This window comes from Orcinus orca, chromosome 1, assembly GCF_937001465.1.
Source record: "Orcinus orca chromosome 1, mOrcOrc1.1, whole genome shotgun sequence".
Taxonomy (NCBI): domain Eukaryota; kingdom Metazoa; phylum Chordata; class Mammalia; order Artiodactyla; family Delphinidae; genus Orcinus; species Orcinus orca.
Window position 1 is genome coordinate 96,849,812 of NC_064559.1, and position 17,515 is coordinate 96,867,326.

The 17,515-nt window shown below is 53.7% G+C and overlaps 1 protein-coding gene across 1 annotated transcript; it reads left to right on the forward strand.

Moving 5' to 3' along the window:
• Window positions 1–1,281: 1,281 nt before the first annotated feature.
• On the forward strand, window positions 1,282–9,363 carry VSIG8 (V-set and immunoglobulin domain containing 8). Its single transcript, XM_033414290.2, has 7 exons — window positions 1,282–1,465; window positions 5,102–5,277; window positions 5,832–6,033; window positions 6,157–6,375; window positions 7,122–7,247; window positions 7,583–7,760; window positions 8,661–9,363. Exons 1-7 carry the CDS (start codon window positions 1,417–1,419, stop codon window positions 8,941–8,943), a joined length of 1,233 nt encoding a protein of 410 aa, XP_033270181.1. The 5' UTR covers window positions 1,282–1,416; the 3' UTR covers window positions 8,944–9,363.
• Window positions 9,364–17,515: the final 8,152 nt, after the last annotated feature.

Genomic DNA, 17,515 nt, shown 5'->3' on the forward strand with positions numbered 1-17,515 from the left:
TGAGCCCCCCCACCCTTCTTGTGCATCTGTCAGCGACGAGGGCAGGCCCTTGATTCCTTTGAGAGGGCTGAGCTGTTGAACAAGGCAACTCATGACCAGACCCCTACCACTGTTTCTGGGGCAGTCCTGGAATCCAGGGGAGGCCCAAGGCCTGTTCTGGGACCCCCTGGACCAATGAGCAAGGGCTGGCCCTCCATCTTCTCCCTCTGCCCAGCAGGACCTCCCCACCCCAGCTCCAACCTGCCCAGAACTGTGATGGCTTAGTCACCTGATGCCAGTCCAGGTTCTGAGGTTCTTGGATTCCCTTCCTGTGCATAGAAGCCAGGGCACCAAGCGATTCCTAAAAGAGGGGCACGTAGAGGGGCTTGGCGCTCCTCAACAAAGATGCAAGGACACATCCTGGTGAGGGGTATACGGGCACTCGGGCACACCCCTTTCCTGGCCCTCCTGGCGCTATTCTTCCTGTCCACTCACCTCACTCACTCCTACACACCCTGGTCCCTCTCCTCTCAGGCCTCACTGAACTGGTTTTAGATCTGTGTGGGAGATGGGGGTCTGGATCCCCTGTAACACCCCCAGATCCCAGGGATCCCCTGCACCTGGAGGTGACCTCACGTCAGGTATGGGTGGGAGGCACAGCTCCAGAGGGGGCAGCCAGGGGAAGACCCTGTTCCCCTACACACCCCTTCCCTCCTTCTTTCAGATCAGGAGGCCTGACTCCCTTTGAAGTCTTGGGGCCCTTTCATCATCCGGGACCTCCCTTCCAGCCCCAGTGACCCCTTCCCTGGTGCCCTTTCCCACAGACTTTGACCTGGGTGGGAGGGGGTCTGGAGGGTCAGGGATAGGAGGAGGGGACCGCAGTTTGAAATGCTGGAGCCTGCGCTGGGCGGGCATGTCAGACACCAGTGTCCTGGGGTCAGTGTGAGCCCTTCAAGGCCTGACCACCCTTCCATCCCCAGCTTGGCTTGTCCTTCCTCTTCTCCATTTCCCCTGGGGAAGGAGGCAGTAAATGTGTGGTGAGGGGAGCCCCGTGGACACTGTAAAATTGGGCAACTGTCGTCACCCCGAGGCTGGGGCCAGGAGGAAGTGGATGTTTAACAGGTGCCTAATTACATGTCCCGTTGGCTGTCTTGCGCTACTGTCAGCATAGGGAAGAGTGTGGGGAAGGGCTGGGTAACTCCTGTGTAAGCCACTGTGTCACCCTGCTAATTAGGGTGCCTGGGACTCCTCCCCAAGGCGGGGACCAGGCCCCCCCCATAGTAATAACTGGCCGCTCCCCAGCCGGGCCCTCACTGCACCTTCCTGCCACTCCGGGTAGCATCTGGGCCCTCAGCTCTCCCTCCGTCTACTGGTCCCTACAACACCGCTGGCCCCAGGGATCCCAGCCCAGGAGGACGAAACGCTGAGCCTAGAGACATGAGAGTCCATGGAGCATTCCACCTTCTGCTCGTGTGCCTGAGCCCAGGTATGGGGCTGGGGAGGGGCAGGGGGGGCCTGCATGATGCCGGATGGGCAGGAAAAGGGCAGCGAAGGGCTCACAGAGGAACCTGGAAGGTGGACTGAGATGTCTTCTCACCCTCACCCTGCTGCTACCGGGGTTTGGCTGTTGTCACGGGGGCCTCTCCCCAGGAGAGCCCTGCACCTGAAGGTTTGGGGCACGTGTTCTTGTATGGTTCTTCATGGTGTCTGTGAACGTGTGGGGCTCATACGTGTACGCACATGTTGTGAATGGGAGCATAGGGCTCGCCCTGAGTTACTGGGGGAGCTGGGGGTGGGGTAGGAGGGGCAGGTGAGCAGCAAAGCTGGCTGGGGATTGAGGAAGAGCCTGGGAAAGATTCCCTTTCCATGGGTCTCTGTGCTTCCAGCAGGAGGGCCTCTCCCCCAACCCTGCTTGCCTTGAGAGGGCAGAGCCTCAGGCTGGTGGAGTGTGAGTGGGCCAGGGAGAGCCGGGCCCTGAGACCTCTGCTCAGGGCCCCTGTGCTGTGAGAGTTCCAGGGTAGCACCCACCCCCTCTCGAATAAGCCTGGGAGGGTGTGGAGGGTAACTCCCAGAGCCCCCTCCCTGGGGCATGTCTGGAGGGCAGGGCTCAGGATTGGACATCATGGCTGCCTGCCTGGGATGGGGCAAGTCCCAGCAAGGGCCCATCTGGGTGGGCATTGCTGGAAATGACTCTGAGACCCTCCTGGGGGTCTGGGTTCAGGCTAAAGGGGCCTGGGGAAGGAGCTCAGGAAGGGAGGAGCATTTTCAGCCTTGGTGTGAGAGTACGAGTATGTGTGAATGACTGCATTTCTAGCAGGATGCCTGCAACACCCTCTCTGTCTGGCAAGAGCTGGCCGGGCAGAGCTCACTCAGGAGCTGTGCTGTGGGGACCTGGGACATCTCTGTGTATAGTGTGTCTTAATGTCATAACGCACCAATCCCTTCTGTGGGAGCCACCTTTTCTCCCCTCCCTTTTCTTCCCCTCCCTTCTCTTCCCCTCCCTCATCTGCAGAGGGAGGGTTAGGAGCTCTGGAGGAAGCTGAAAAATTCACAAAGGACTTACAAACTTAGAGTAGACATGACTATTGAGGTGTCTCCTCTTCCCCGACGAGCCTGTTGTGATTTCCTTCCCTCCCTCCGAGTCTCTGCGCCCACCTCTCTCTCCCACTCTGGTCTTCTTCCCTCCCTCCAGCCTCTCTCTTCTCTCACATGCCCTGGAAGTACTTCCTCAGTGCCACAGCAAGAGGAATGAAGGTGAGACACCAGGGATGACTTCCTCAGGAGAGCGAGGGGTGCAGAAAGGCTGGAACCCTTGGCAGGAGGTTGAGAAAGCTTTTAGGGAGACGGAAAGGCTAGGGTGAGGCTCCCTGGCCTGGGACAAGGGTAGACACTCTGCCTAGTGCAGGGTGGAGGCACCCTCTTCCAGCCTGTCCTTCCTTCTCAAGCCCCCTTCCCGGAATACTTACCTTCCTGTCCAGCTGGCTCCCAGGGCATGGAGACCATTCTCTTGTTGTGGGTTGCTTTTGGCAGTCCTTCTCCAGGGTGGGGCCTCTGCTCTCTGCTGAGCTCTGGCTCATTCGTGGTTTGCCTTGTGACAGCCCAGGACCTGGCAGATGGCATCAGGATCCTTATCTCAGGAGTGGGCTGGTGTTAGCTTGGCCTGGCGCTAGAGGAGGCATCACCAGGTCCCGTTAAAGCCCCCAGCAGCTAGCCTGCCTGCTCTGGGTTAACCTGGAGCCTAGCGGGGGTTAGGACATGGCTGACGGCCCAGCCAGGATTCCGAGGGGCAGGTTAGGTGATGCCTGAGTTGTTAGGGGTGTTGAAAGGGTGCCTGCTGGCTCTCTAGAACCAGACTAAGCTTCTGCAGGTATGTCTGGTCTTGCATGAATACACATGCGGGGCTCTAAGTGTGCACAGCGGGTGTGTCTTCTGGATTAATGCGCACTTGTGTTTGTGTGTAGATGTGTGTCTGTATGGATTCGACAGTGTGTGTGTGTGTGAGAAGGTGGGACTGCATAGGTAGGTATCTGCATTTTGAAGGCTTATAAGAGTGTGTCTATGTGTTGATCTCTTTGGCTGTGACAGTGTGCAACTGTGTGTGTGAGATGCTCTCCAAGTGTGAAGGTGGTCCCAGGAGAGAGCCAGAGAAGGGCAGAGCACGATGAGTTGCTGAGACCAAGGGCTGGGGCTCCAAAGGACTTGCTGCCTCTCACAGGAGGAGAGTGAGCCAGGCTGGGGGAGGGGCCGGCAGAGGGAGGATTGCAGGAGGCTGGGAGGTGGCATGCTGCCGGCCCAGCCAGGGTTGGGGCCCTGGGCACACCTCCACCTTCATATTCCTCTCTGGGTCCAACCGGTTGGGGCTAGCACTTGCCTGGGGCTTCAGGTTAGGGAGGGAGAGATCACTCCTGAGCTTCCAGATCCTGGCTCTTCATCCCAGGCTGACTCAGTGCGACTGAGGCTGGCAGTAGCGGGAGGGGCCCCAACTGGAGCGAGCACGTGGAGGTGGCCACACGATCACACAAGGGGAAGGACGCAAAGCGCACAATGCCACACGCCTTCACGCGAGGCTCACCAGTCCTACAGATGCGTGTGGCCATGGTCCCAGCACCATCGTTCACTATCACACACAGACCCAGCTAGGCTCCCGGTCACAGTCACGCACAGGCACGCACTATCACTCAGAGCACTTACACAGCCAGGCACTCACTGTCACACGGGCATACAGCCAGAGACACACGCTGTCATACACAGACACACAGAGACATACGCATTCTCCTGCTCCTTGGGCTGGAAAGGGACTCCAGGGGCCATGGTGTCCATCCTCCTGCCTCTAGACACGATCACCTCACTTGGCCCAGACAGAGGTGGCTTTTAACCAACGAGCCTCTTCCATCAGAGCACTTAACAACTCTATGTGCTCCATGTGCCTGTACACACACACACACACACACACACACACACGCACACACATGCACACACATGCGCTGTCACGTAAATATATAAGCAGACACTCTACCTGGTCATGTGTGTGAATCTCCCTACAGTACACATAAGCAGCCACAAACACTCGTAAACATGCAACGTACATATGTGTATACACCCATACATGGATACACAATCGTGCAAACATACAAGCATTCTTTTTTTTTTAAGATTTTTTTGATGTGGACTGTTTTTAAAGTCTTTATTGAATTTGTTACAATATCACTCTGTTTTATGTTTATGTCGCGGTTCCTTGGCCGCGAGACAAGTGGGATCTCAGCTCCCCGACCAGGGATCAAACCCGAACCCAATGCATTGAAAGGCGAAGTCTTAACCACTGGACCACCAGGGAAGTCCCCCATACAAGCATTCTTAACAGCTATATATATATACAAACTGTATAGATGCAACCCTACACAATCGTACAATAGAGACATGCTTACACAAGTCTGCATAGACATGCGTCTATCAATTCACGCACACACCTATGCACATGCTTAGAGCAGCCCCTCCTCGTTGTGGAACCCTCACTGAGCCCTGGGTCGCCACTGACAGGAATGGTGGAGGGAGGGGGGCTGAAGCTGGCCACCCAAGCCCTGGTCCTGCTCCCCTTACCCCATCTGCCCTGCCTGTGTCCTAGCACTGCTGCCCGCTGTGCGGATCGGTGGGAATGCAAAAGAAGTCCTGAACCTGGCAGAAGGTGACAGCGTGAGACTGAACTGCCCCTACATCCTGGACCCTGAGGACTCTGGTTCTGATGCGCTGGGCATTGAGTGGATGCAGGTCAACCCAGAACCCTCACGTCGGGAGAAAGTGGTAGGTGCTGGGCACAGGATTCCCCTTACTCTACACTTCATGGTATCTACCTGTTGGGCAGCCAGCACCCTGAGGGGAAAAGCAGGGCAGATAAGAAAACCGAGGCCTTGAACTTCCCCCAAGACTTCTCAGAGAATGAGGGAACAGGGAGGAGCTCTGTAATCACCGATCAAGTCAGCCAGTGAGTCAGCTTCCTCCCACCCCACTCCAAAGGGAAGACGAGGCACTGTCCTGGCCCAGACAATATGCTTCCAGCTCCGATGATAGTCTTTGATTTTGAGTACCAGTCAGCTGCTCTGTGTGCCAGCAGCTTTATACACCTCATCCCATTTAATCCTCACAGGCCCCTGGAAGGTAGACGTTAGGCAGAGTGCTTGATCTCATCTGATCTCACACATTCTGTTAAAAGTCAGTGGATCAGGCATCATTGTTCCCATTTTTCAGCTGAGAAAGCGGAGTCTCAGAAAAGTTCAGTGCATTGCCCAAGACAGCCAAACCACAGGGCCTTCCTTGGCTCTCCCTGTCTCACCATCTCTGTTTTCTTCTCTTCACAGTTCCTTAGTTACGGGGACAAGAGGGCCAACCATGGCGACCTCCCCGATCTGCAGCAGAGGGTCCACTTTGCAGCCCCAGATCCCAGCCAGTACGATGCCTCTATCAACCTCTCGAACCTGCAGATATCCGACGCAGCTACCTACGAGTGCCGGGTGAAGAAGACCACCGTGGCCACCCGGACGGTCATCATCACTGTCGCAGGTATGACCAAACTCCTCTGAGCTCCTCTTCCCCAGACGTCAGAGCCAAGGGCGGCTTGGCCACCTTGAGCCTGGCTCTGCCTCTTGGCTGGACCCTGGCTCACAACTGCCCCCTCCCCTGCAGCACGGCCTGTGGGGCCCAAGTGCTGGTTTGAGGGCCACATGTCATACGGCCACGACGTGGTGCTGAAGTGCTTCGTCAGTGGGGGCAGCCCGCCTTTCACCTACAAGTGGAACAGGATCAGGGGGAGCGCCCACCCCTACCGTGCCAGTTCCTACCAGTCCCAGGACACCTTCCAGTCTGAGTTCTCCTACGACGAGTCCTTCAGCTCCATAAGTCAAGGTGAGGGGACCCGGGGAGAGGGGAAGGTTGGGACGCTGGGTCCCGCTGGGGCTTCCCTGGTTCATCAGTGGCGCCAAGTCAAACATAAAACCGCTGTGGGAGACCCCTCCTGTGAGCCTGTTCCAGAAGCTGCTATGGAGGGAAGAGGAGGCAAAAGGGGAGAGTCCGTTGAAAGCAGTATGGTTAATTTGGAAAGAGCATGGTCTGAGGTAGAGCTGGGCTTGAATCCTGGCTGGACCATAACTGGCTACAAGACCCAGGCAAGTGGCTTCACCTCTCTGTGCCTTAGTTTCATTCTACAGTATATGAAAAGGGAATGATAATGTCTATCTTCCAGGGGCAGGTATGGATTAAATGGATGAGGTGTATAAAGCTTCTGGCACAGGCAGAAGCTGCCTAGTACTCACAATCAAAGACTAGCAGAGCTGGAAGAGACCTTAGACTTCCTCTGGTGTAACCCTGTACTCGCTGTACAAATGAGGAGACCAGGGCTCAGGGAGGGGACATATTTCCCTAAGGTCACAGAGTGAATTCATGGTTTCTCTCCTGTTGCTGGGAAAGGGTCCCTTCCTTGCCTCTCTGTTTCAACAGGGAGAAGGTGACTCACCTGGAGAGTGGGGTGGACCTGTGTGTGTGCGCACACCCTTCCCTCCTTCCATGCCCCACCCTGCAGTGGTCTAGGCTGGGGTGAAGCTCTCAGAGACCAGGCCCCTTGGCCTCACCATAGCTCTCTGATGCTCCTTCAGTTTCAGGCATGAGCCACGGTGAGCTGGTGTTGATGCATCTCTCCCACAAGGATGATGGGCTGTACCAGTGCACAGTGGCCAACCATGCAGGCCACAGCGTATGTGTGGTGGAGGTGAAGGTCTCAGGTGGGTGCAGGGGCAGTGGCCCTGGAGGCCCCGTGGCTGGGAGGGTTGGACTGGAGAAACTTGTGCTGTATATTGGAGCCTCAGCTGGCTCTGCCTTCCCACTGCCATCAGTGCATAGCTCTGCCAGGGGCAGCTGGGAAGCCCTAGGAGAAACATGCAGACATGAGGGGTTAACTTGCATCTCTCCATATATTCCTCCCTGTGTGTCCAGGGGCCCTGAGATCCCCTGGGTCCCCCATCCTCTTTCCCACAGACACCCTGCCCCTGCAACTCCTGGTTAGCCAGGCATCTGTCAGTCTGCAGAAAGCCTGACTAATCTTTATTTCTCTCCCCAGGAGTCGCGCACATAGGAATAATCATTGGCATAGTGCTGGGCTGTTTACTCTTGCTGGGCTGCCTGATGTTGGGCATCTGGGGGCTCGTCCGCTGCTGCTGCAGGGGGCCCCGCGGTGCCTTCTGCTGCCGTAGCCAGGTCCGCAGAAATGCCTGCTGCGACTTGCCTAATGATATCAGGTAAAATCTGATGCCTGTTGCTGTGCTGCAGGGGGCTGGCGCCCTGCCCCTTCTCACCCCTGCCTGCCACCGGCTGGCTGGGATCCCCACCCCAACCCTGCCTGCCATCGCCATGGAGTGCTGGGACCCCAGCATGTTGACCGGCCACTCGTCGTATGTTTTTTCTCTCTCCCCCTTCCCATGTCCAGTCTTCACTTCTGCTTCCCTGCCCTCCATCTCCCTCCCGTCTTTGCACCTGTCTGTCTGTCTTATCTAGACTGTAAGCTCCTGCAGGGCAGGGCCTGTATGTATTTTCTCACTTTTCCCCTGTATTGCACCGGTGAGAACTCTTGGACATGCTTACTTAAGAAGAGTTAATTAATATAAATAATAGCGCTAATAACTTATATTAGAAACAAACTAGAAATAAAAATAGAACAAGACTAGCAGTGCTAATGATTGCAATGCCCTGGGTATGGAGGAAAAGAGGGAGAAGATTAAGAGGCAGGTGAGGAGAAGGGGGGTGGGCAAGGTCAAGGTTAGTTAAGGAAAGGACAGGGAAAGCAGCTCCTTCTGGATCTCCAAGGTGACCTCTCTATCCGAGCCGGTGGTCCTGCGAAAAGCTCAGAAGGGGAGTGGAGGGCGCCTGGATGGGGCTGCCTGCCTACCGTGGGCTGTCCGGACACGTGTGGACAAGCCCTGTCTGGAGGGTGGGGATGGTGCCCCCGGGAGTCCTGCGGGGTCGCTGGCCCAGGAAGAGGCAGAGAAAAGAGTAGGTCGAGGCTGAGGTTGAGAGGCGAGGGGAGGCGGAGGGAGGCGCGGGAGAGGAGAGGTTGCCAAGAGCCCCCGGCTCTGCCCAGGCCGTGCCCAAGCCGCGCGGCGGAGGAGCCCGCTCACCCGCGCGCCTGCTGTTTTCCACAGAGAGGACGACGTGGCGCCCGGGTGCAAGGCCAAAAGGCGCGGCAGCAGCGTTACCCACATCTTGGGGTACCCGATGCAGAAGATCAGGCACTCTCTGAGCCTCAAATACGCGCCTCCTCACTGCGAAGGCCCCGAGGACTTGGCCCTGGCGTCCAGCGCCGCCGCCGCCGCTCTAGACTGCAAAGCGGACCAGTCCCGGGTCTACGTCAAGGTCCAGAGTGCAGAGCCAGCCGCCTGCGCCGCCGAGGGGCCGCTGCCGTGCAAGGATGGCCTCCTGGTGTGAGCGCGCGGCGCCCGGCTCCTGCCCGGCCAGGAGGAGGGTGCGGGCTCTTTGCCTGCACCTGGGGACGCGCTCGGGCCGGCGCCGACCTCGCCTGCCTAGGGCCGCCTGGCGGCAGGGGGCCTGGAAGAGTTTCCCTCGGGAGCTGAGTTGGGCGGCTGCGCCTCCTCCCCTAAAGTGGGAGGGGGAGGGGGAGGGAATAGAGACCATCTCGGCCCTCTCCGCATCCCCGCGGCCCTGAAGCTTGGGCAGAGGGAGGGAGGAGGAAGTGTCCGAGAGCGCTGGAGGCCGGAGACCAGGTGTCCCCAGCCAAGGCAGAGAGACCCGGGGGCCGGGTGGGTGGGGATCTGGACTGAACTGTGCGTGTGAGGCCTGAGCTCCGAGACGGCAGTGTTAGCACAATAAAGAAAATGTAAGACTCGAGACTGAGGTGACTGTGGTTCCACGGCGGGTTGGGCATGGGGTCAGGGTGGTGGGCCCTGCTCAGGGATGTGGGGGGGCGTTGCTCCCTCTGTCGTCCCGCATCATTTCTGCACCATTTCCCCCCTCCCCCTCCTTAGATCGGGAACAGTTAGAGCTGGAAGGGGCTGTCTAATCCTATTCCTTCCCTATGCAGATGGGGAAACTGAGACTCCTCAGGCTTGATTTTAAATCCAGAATCCCACTTTTCTCTTTTATTCCAGAAATCAAAAGAAAGGAAACAAGGTACTGGCAGGGATGACCTCTCTGAATATTCCCTGACCATTCTCAGCATCGTCCTTCCTTCTCTCCTTACCTACGAAATCTTGACTTCCTTATCTCTCCCAGATGTATGCCATCCTTCTCAAAAACCGGGAAGGGTTTCAGAGTCATACTCTGGGGGTAGAAAGACCAAATGCATCTAACCTAGTCCCTTTTTTAATGGAAGGGGGATTGACATTTTTTGGGCACCCTCTGAATTCCAGGTACTTTCCCATATTTTGTCTAATTTAATCCTTACTTTAATCCTGTGAGGTGCAGTATCCATTATACAGATGAAGAAACTGAGGCTCAGAGGATCTAGTTATCTTAACCAAGGCCACAAATGTAATAACAGGTTTTGATCCAGGCATGTCTGACTCTGGGACATCAGGCTTTTTCTTTGACATTTGGATTCCTTCTACTGCATGCCTGACAAAAGATATTTTCTTGACGAAAGACCTCTTCTTGAATACCTGCAGTGGCATCTCACTACCTCCCAAAGCAGTCCATTTGGGTCAGAGATATATCCATATTCCTCCTTTTCAACCCAATTTTGGACCCCACATAGTTTTTATCCCTTGGTCCAAGTTCTACTCTTAGGGAGCCCTAAGCGTCACATTTCCAATTCAGCTGCCTCTAGTGGACCAAGTGGCTGTATTCCATACAGGATGACTGCAACAGGCAAAAAAATGGACCGATGCCTAGTCTAGGGGTTGAGGGTCTTCTGAAGAGCATAGTACTTGAAGGTCACTCTGTTCTACCTGCCTCTGCCCTGTTGCCATCTGCCTGTTGAGAGCCCAGGCATTTCCTTTTCTTTTTGCCTCTTCTTCTCTTGAGGAGAAGCCGGGCTTCCTAATTCTTTCTGCTTCTACCCTGTGGCCAGGTGAAGTGTGGGGTATGGATGGACCTCAGAGTTTGTTGACAGAGGAAGCCCCCAAACCCTGCTTGGTTGTACATAACTAGGAAACCCTTCTGGTTGGCTTGGTTATTTGCAAAAGCGTGATGGCATCTCTGGTTCTGCCTTGATAGAGCTTGGGAAGAGAAAGTGGAGATGATGATGGGACAGAGGGAGCCAGGAACAAACGTCTTGGAGTGAGGGCGGGGAGGTGGGGATTATTGAGGATGGATGGGGATACAGCGGGTAAGGGGATTAAGCAGTGAGGGGAACAGAACTGCAGGAACCATCCATCCCCTCATTTATTTGGAAACATTTATGAGCACCTATAGGATGATTTGTTCGTAAATAGTTAGAGCTTTTGGGCTTCCCTGGTGGCGCAGTGGTTGAGAGTCCGCCTGCTGATACAGGGGACATGGGTTCGTGCCCCGATCTGGGAAGATCCCACATGCCACGGAGCGGCTGGGCCCGTGAGCCATGGCCGCTGGGCCTGCGCATCCGGAGCCTGTGCTCCGCAACGGGAGAGACCACAACAGTGAGAGGCCCGCGTACCGCAAAAAAAAAAAAAAAAAAAAAATAGTTAGAGCTTCAAGCAGGGCGCTGGGCCTGGCACACTTTTGCCCTAAGGCAGGGGATTGAATAGGGTGACTTGGGGAGGGCTCTCGCAGTCTGAGGAGCCTCCAGCTCAGCTTTCTGCAAGGAGGTGAGGGACAGAGTCAGTCAGCTGTACAGGTTGTGTTGAATGACATCATCTTCCCCATTCTAGCAACCAGGGAGCTGGGCTCAGACTTAGCCCTCCTTTGAAAGGTGAGAACAGCGAGGCTCTGGCAAGAAAAGCTCATTAAAGAGCCGTAAGAGATTTTAGAGAGACTCTGCAAACAACTTTTGGCAGGGTGACTCAACAGAGAAGCCAGGGGAGTTCCCGAATCCCTAAATAAATTATCACTGCACTTATCACCTCTGGGTGAGGAGGGAGGGAAGTTTCTGCTTCTAAGGTTTTGCTCCAGGGACACCTTGACCTTTTTTCATTTCTCCTGCGTGAAATCTTGTCAGTGTTAGAGGAGAACAATTTCTGGTGGTAAATGTTTACCAGTGGCTTTGGGAGCGAGGTTGAGGGTATAGGGGGCTGGGAAGCCCTGATGTGTATCATGTGCTATTTCCCTGAATAAAATTCTCCTATCATGGCTGCTTTCAGGCTACCAGCGTGATGTCCTGGTGTGGAATCGTGAGAAATGTGCAGTAACACACCATCCCTGCCGAAGTAAATAACCTCAAGACCTGAGACAATCATGAACTATAGAAACTAATTAGGAAGGGATGAGTTTTGAGTACTTATCTCCTGTGTCTCAGAAGAATTCACTTAATTGTAAATTGATATAGTTTAAATTTTAATAATGGCAGCATTTAATGATTGGCTTGCAAAACTTAGGCAGACCACGTCCCCAGGCAGGCAGAAGGCTGTGTACACAAATGTTGCTTCAAGAGAGGGAATCTTGGGGCTTCCCTGGTGGCGCAGTGGTTAAGAATCCACCTACCAATGCGGGGGACACGGGTTCGAGCCCTGGTCAGGGGAGATCCCACCTGCCGCGGAGCAACCAAGCCCGTGCGCCACAATTACTGAGCCTGCGCTCTAGAGCCCACAAGCCACAACTACTGAGCCCACAAGCCACAACTACTGAGCCCACATGCCACAACTACTGAAGCCTGCACGCCTAGAGCCCGTGCTCCGCAACGAGAGAAGCCACTGCAATGAGAAGCCCGCACACTGCAACGCAGAGTAGCCCCAGCTCGCTGCAACTAGAGAAAACCTGCGCGCAGCAGCAAAGACCCAACACGGCCAAAAATAAATAAATAAATAGAGAGGGAATCTTAAGTTCAGTGTTGATTTTTCTCATTTTTCCAGAGAGACACAGACAGCACCAAGTCAGTTGTCTTCATCCCACTTCCTAGTTCTGCCTTTTTGTGTCCCAGCCTTGCGGAAACTGAATCCTAGTTCCTCTGGTCGATGAAAACTTATTCAGATAATTTATATGTCCTTGGTAACCATCAGAAACCTAACTTGGCATCCACAGAATTTCCGTGAATGGGTCTCCCAGGGCATCCAACCCTGGAAAATCTACTCAAGGGACATTCTGAGTCCTTCTTGACTCAGTTCCTTCTCTAGTCCTCTTGCTTAGGTTTTAGGAAGTAATTCTCTAGTCATCTTCTCTTAAACCTGAAATTCTCAAGAGCATGACTGTATGGAATCCCGGTGATTTTTCTTCTGTGCTCCTAGTAGAATAACTATCCTTGCTGCCCTGTTACCTTTCAGTTACTCTAGGCCCAGTCACATTGTGTGACTCTGGGGAGGGATTAATTTTTTTTTTTTTTCCCATGCTTCACTAGAAACAAAGGAGTTTTGAGAATTCATTACCCAGAGTCACAACTTAAGCAGCAACCTGTCTGGAGGTTTATCCCTGTAGCCTCTGCTCCAAGGGAGCCTCAGGTGAGTCTCTGGAGTTTACGCTCTTTGTCTATCCAGCCCACCTGGAGGAATCATTTCATTTATTCCTGGTGTACAGGAACAAAATTGTCTCCATTCAGTTCCTTGCAGTTAGATGAGGAAAAACATGGCAAAGGGAAAGAACGTTGAGAGATGTGGAACTGTACAGGCAGGGAGATGGTGGAAAAGCATGGGCATGGTCTTTGTGCCTGCCAGTGAGAAGAGGACAACATAGTCTTCTGCCACCCTTCTGTGGCCATTGCCCTCAGCAGTCTTCCCAGGTGTATTTTATTTTATTTTATTTTTTTAATTTATATTTTTATTAATTTATTTTTTCCGGTTATATTTTAGAAGGACAGCAGGATGGGACACTGTTAAGGAGGAGACTGAAGCCCTTGACAGAGGCAGGACATTGAGCAGAGGAGGATGGAGTGAAGCTTTTGAGCTCATTTTTATAGTGGCTGAGTTTGAGGTGATGGTGGGCCCATGCTGGGTGTCTTGGGGAGAAAAGAAGGAAAAGAGGGAGGAAGAAAACTTGTACTAAATATTTGTGATTTAGTCATGCCCACATATGCAAAAGAAAAGTCCTCAGTTTTGGATTCAGACAAACGTAGATTCCTTGTTATTATTAAGCTCCCAAAGCCTTAATTTCTTCATCTTTAAAATGGAATAGTAATAGGGCTGTTTTGTGTGACGTGCTTATTACAGAGCCTGGTACATAGTAGGGGCTCTGCGAATGGTTGATCCCAAGTCCCTAGTCTTCAATGTAATTTCATCTCCCGGAGGAGGGCAGGCCTGGAGGCAGAGATCTAACCACACAGGGGTGGGGGGTGGAGGCTGAGGCAGTGGGAGGTCCAAGGCAGGGAGGGAGTGAGCAGAATGAAGCCTTAGGATTGAATTTGGGGATGGCTCACCACCTGGGGGATGAGTCAAGCAGCCCAGGAAGCAGCAACTAGAAAAGTAGGAGAAGCAGGCCTTGCTTCTGAATCCTGGGAGCCACGTGCATGTATTAATATTGATGACAGTCCTCTTTAGTAATGGTGAAGCTAATAATAACAGGAAGCACCTGAAACACAAGCTCGGCAGGGTCCGGAGCCAGGCATGAGGATGAGCTGCGAGAATTCTCAAGGCCCCTCCTTGGACCAGGGTGTGCCCACTGGGCCCAGTGCCCACTGCAGCACCCCATGGAGCACTGACCTGACAGCCCCTCCAGCAGGGTCTCCACACAGCTCTCCCAAAGCTGAGGAGAGACCCTCCCAGCTGAGGGCACAGAGATTTTCTTCAATGTTTTTGGGAGAATCAGTTCCACCTTGGTACTGAGCTCCTTCAGTGACGACAGGCCCCACTTGCTGCCTATCAGGCCCTACAGACGCCCTTGGTCAGGGCACCTCCCGTTCTTCTGCCTGGATGCCACCTGCAGCCTGTGGCCCCTCCCCTTCCTGCCCTGACTCGCCTGAACTTGCTCATCTCCTTGGCTCCGCAGATGCTGGGATTCAATTCAGCTCCCAACCCCGACTCCAGGCCCAGCCCCCAGCGGGACTCAGCCCCTTGCTCAAGGCTGTTTTCCTTGCCTGTAACTCTCTCTCCCCCTCTCACGTCCTCTTTCTCACCCAGCATCCGTTCTTCAGAAAGGTGGTCTGGCCGTATCCTGTTTTATGATTAGTCGCTACCCTGCTCCTAGATGAGGGGAAGTGGTGTTTACTTTGTGATCTTTGCCCTGTCCTGGGAATGTCCTGTCGTCCTCTTATATCCATCAGACTAGGCTTCCACTGAGGGCAGGGCTGTGTCACCTCTTTTCTCAACATCTACTCCCTTCGAGAGTTCAGAATCTCTTCATGAGCTGACCTTCCCTAAACTTAGTGTGATGGATAAAGATTGGACTAAATACTCCTATCCTAACTTAGGGTGACAATAGCCAATGCCCGTAATGATTTCAGTGGCACATGGTGGACAAAGCCACACATATCCCCCCAGATCCTTCTCAAACGTACATGTGAAAACCGCCCTCCCTGAAAGGGCCTGGCAGCCAATGAGCAGAGTCATGCAGGACCTGGGAAAGCTCCCACTGAAGCTCCAGGCCTCCCTGGACTGGGGCAAGTGGACACTCCAGGCATGGCTCTACTGAGCAGCTCAAGGTGCCCCTGTTCCTTTGACTAACAGGCTCCTTAGGAAGCTCTTTCCTGTACAGCATGAAGGCTTTCCATTTGGTATATTAAGGACTTGTGGAAATACCATCTTCTGATCACTGCCATTAAAAAACTGAGCAACAGGTTCTTGGGCAGGAGCCTAATCTGCTATGATAACATTGTTCCTGTGGGGAAATCGGATTCCTTCCTTTCAATACCCATCAGCCGTTCCAGGAATGGAACACTCAGTCGGAAAAAGTGAGGAATGAGGATGGGAATCATCTCCTACCTGGCCCCCCACCTTTCTATCTATCCACCCAGCTAAAATCGATATGCCCAAGGACCTCTGTTTAGTCCTGAATGGCTGAGGTTTTCCCTTCAATTACATGGCTTGTCCCTATACTTGTGCTCCTGAGTATATATAGTTATACCACACCCTAGGTTGTCTCTAGTTGTTGAATACATTGTACCCTCAAAGCTGCCTGTCCATTGATCTTTATATCAAATCTAAATGTAAGGCCAGTATAAGCTTGAGCTCATTGTTTGAAATTTAAATGTTAATAAAAAAAATTGGGCTTCCCTGGTGGTGCCGTGGTTGAGAGTCCGCCTGCCGATGTAGGGGACGCGGGTTCGTGCCCCGGTCCGGGAAGATCCCACATGCCGCGGAGCGGCTGGGCCTGTGAGCCATGGCCGCTGAGCCTGCGCGTCCGGAGCCTGTGCTCCACCATGGGAGAGGCCACTGCAGTGAGAGGCCTGCATACCGCAAAAAAAAAAAAAAAAAAAATAGTGTACCCCCAAATACATAAATAAGTAAATAAAATGGATATGCCTACAAAACCCGAATTTATGCACCCAGGCCAGGCCTCTCTCCCACATTGCACACTCCCATAACTGCTTCGATGTGTAACAGACACTTCAAACTCAGCATGCCCCAAACCCTGCCCCTGGTCTTCCCCAAAGCTACTGCCCCCACTGCCTTGCCCACTGCAGTTGATGGCCACTCTGTCCTTCTTTAATACCTTTCTTTCTCTCACCACTCTCCCCACAACATCCAATCTGTCAGGAAGTCCTGTTGGCTATACCTTGCTTAGATCCAGAATCTGAACATCCGCTCCTCCACCACTGTCACCTAACGGCTCCCAGCCACCATCATCTCTTGCATGGATTACAGCAGCAGTGTCTCAACGGATCTCCCTGTTTCCTCCCTTGTTCACCTACACTTTGTCTCAACAGAGAAGCCGGGGTGATATAGAATCTCCCAACCGGAGACTTTTGGCTTCCTCACTGAGGGGATGTCTGAACCATGGTCACTTGTCTTCCACCTCTATGTCCCCAACTTCTGCATCAACCATTTAGTTCACAAGTATGTTTGGCGATGCACTTACTGCGTGTCTGTGGTAGGACTGCAGGATTAAACCTGATCCTTCCAGGAGCTCCCAGCCTCCCTAGGGAGACCATTAATCCATTTGGAAAAATTAAAGAATGATTCGCATGATTGTTGATTCAGCTTCATGCAAGGCTAGGAGAGGTGATGCTATGAGATTCCTTGAGGGAAGTCTTCTGGGAGGAGGAGTGCCTAGGGCTGGGCTTTGAAAATTTGATTGGAGAACAAGGTGGATAAACAGTATATTTTAGGCTGAGAGGTAGGGGAAGAGCCTGCAAAAAGGGGCAAAGTACATGAGCTTGTTAGGTTCAGGGACAGACAAAATCTGGGCCTGTCTGGAATGGAGGGTGTGAGATGGGGCTGCTAATTGCTGAGTCACCTCCATCTTAAGGCCTCCCAGGGTGGGGTTGGGGGAGAGGGGAGGTGAGGTGTGTGTGTCAGCTGGTATGCTCCCCACTAAGGGGTAGGGGTGAACGTGAAGGGAGGTGTGTCCTTCTCCACGGTCCAGTCTGAGGGCCCTTATTTCTTTCACTGAAAGTGACCGTGAAGGCTCATCTGTCCGGAACTCCAACTTCCTCTCCGTCTTCCCGGGACTTACCTGACCCTCCTCTTCTCTTTAGCGTAAGGGACTCAGATGACTCAGTCCTCCAGAAATGAGGCTGTGCTCTGATGGCAGCCTTTAAGCTATGTTGGTCCCCGAGGCAAAGAGGGAACTTGGTGATGGGATGTTTGGGTGTCCCTCAAACCGGGTGCTTGGACTGTCTCACAGGAGGCTGTGTGTCAGTGGAGAGGATGTTCACTGCAGTCAGTGATGGCTAGATGACCACAGCTTCAAGGGATGGGACACAGCAGACCACTAGTACACTCCTCTGCTGGCCTGAGAACACCGCCACCCCAAGGCCCTGATTCATGCTGCCTCGCTGCCTCTGACTCTCAGCCCTGCCCTCCCCTCCCCTAAGTACCCATTG

What these genes read in the sequence shown, in the direction of transcription:
- VSIG8 (XM_033414290.2), top strand. Translation starts at nt 1,417, where the DNA reads ATGAGAGTCCATGGAGCATTCCACCTTCTGCTCGTGTGCCTGAGCCCA. An exon ending in GCTCGTGTGCCTGAGCCCAG is followed by an intron (nt 1,466 to 5,101) that starts GTATGGGGCTGG and finishes CCTGTGTCCTAG; the next exon opens with CACTGCTGCCCGCTGTGCGG. An exon ending in GACTTGCCTAATGATATCAG is followed by an intron (nt 7,761 to 8,660) that starts GTAAAATCTGAT and finishes TGTTTTCCACAG; the next exon opens with AGAGGACGACGTGGCGCCCG.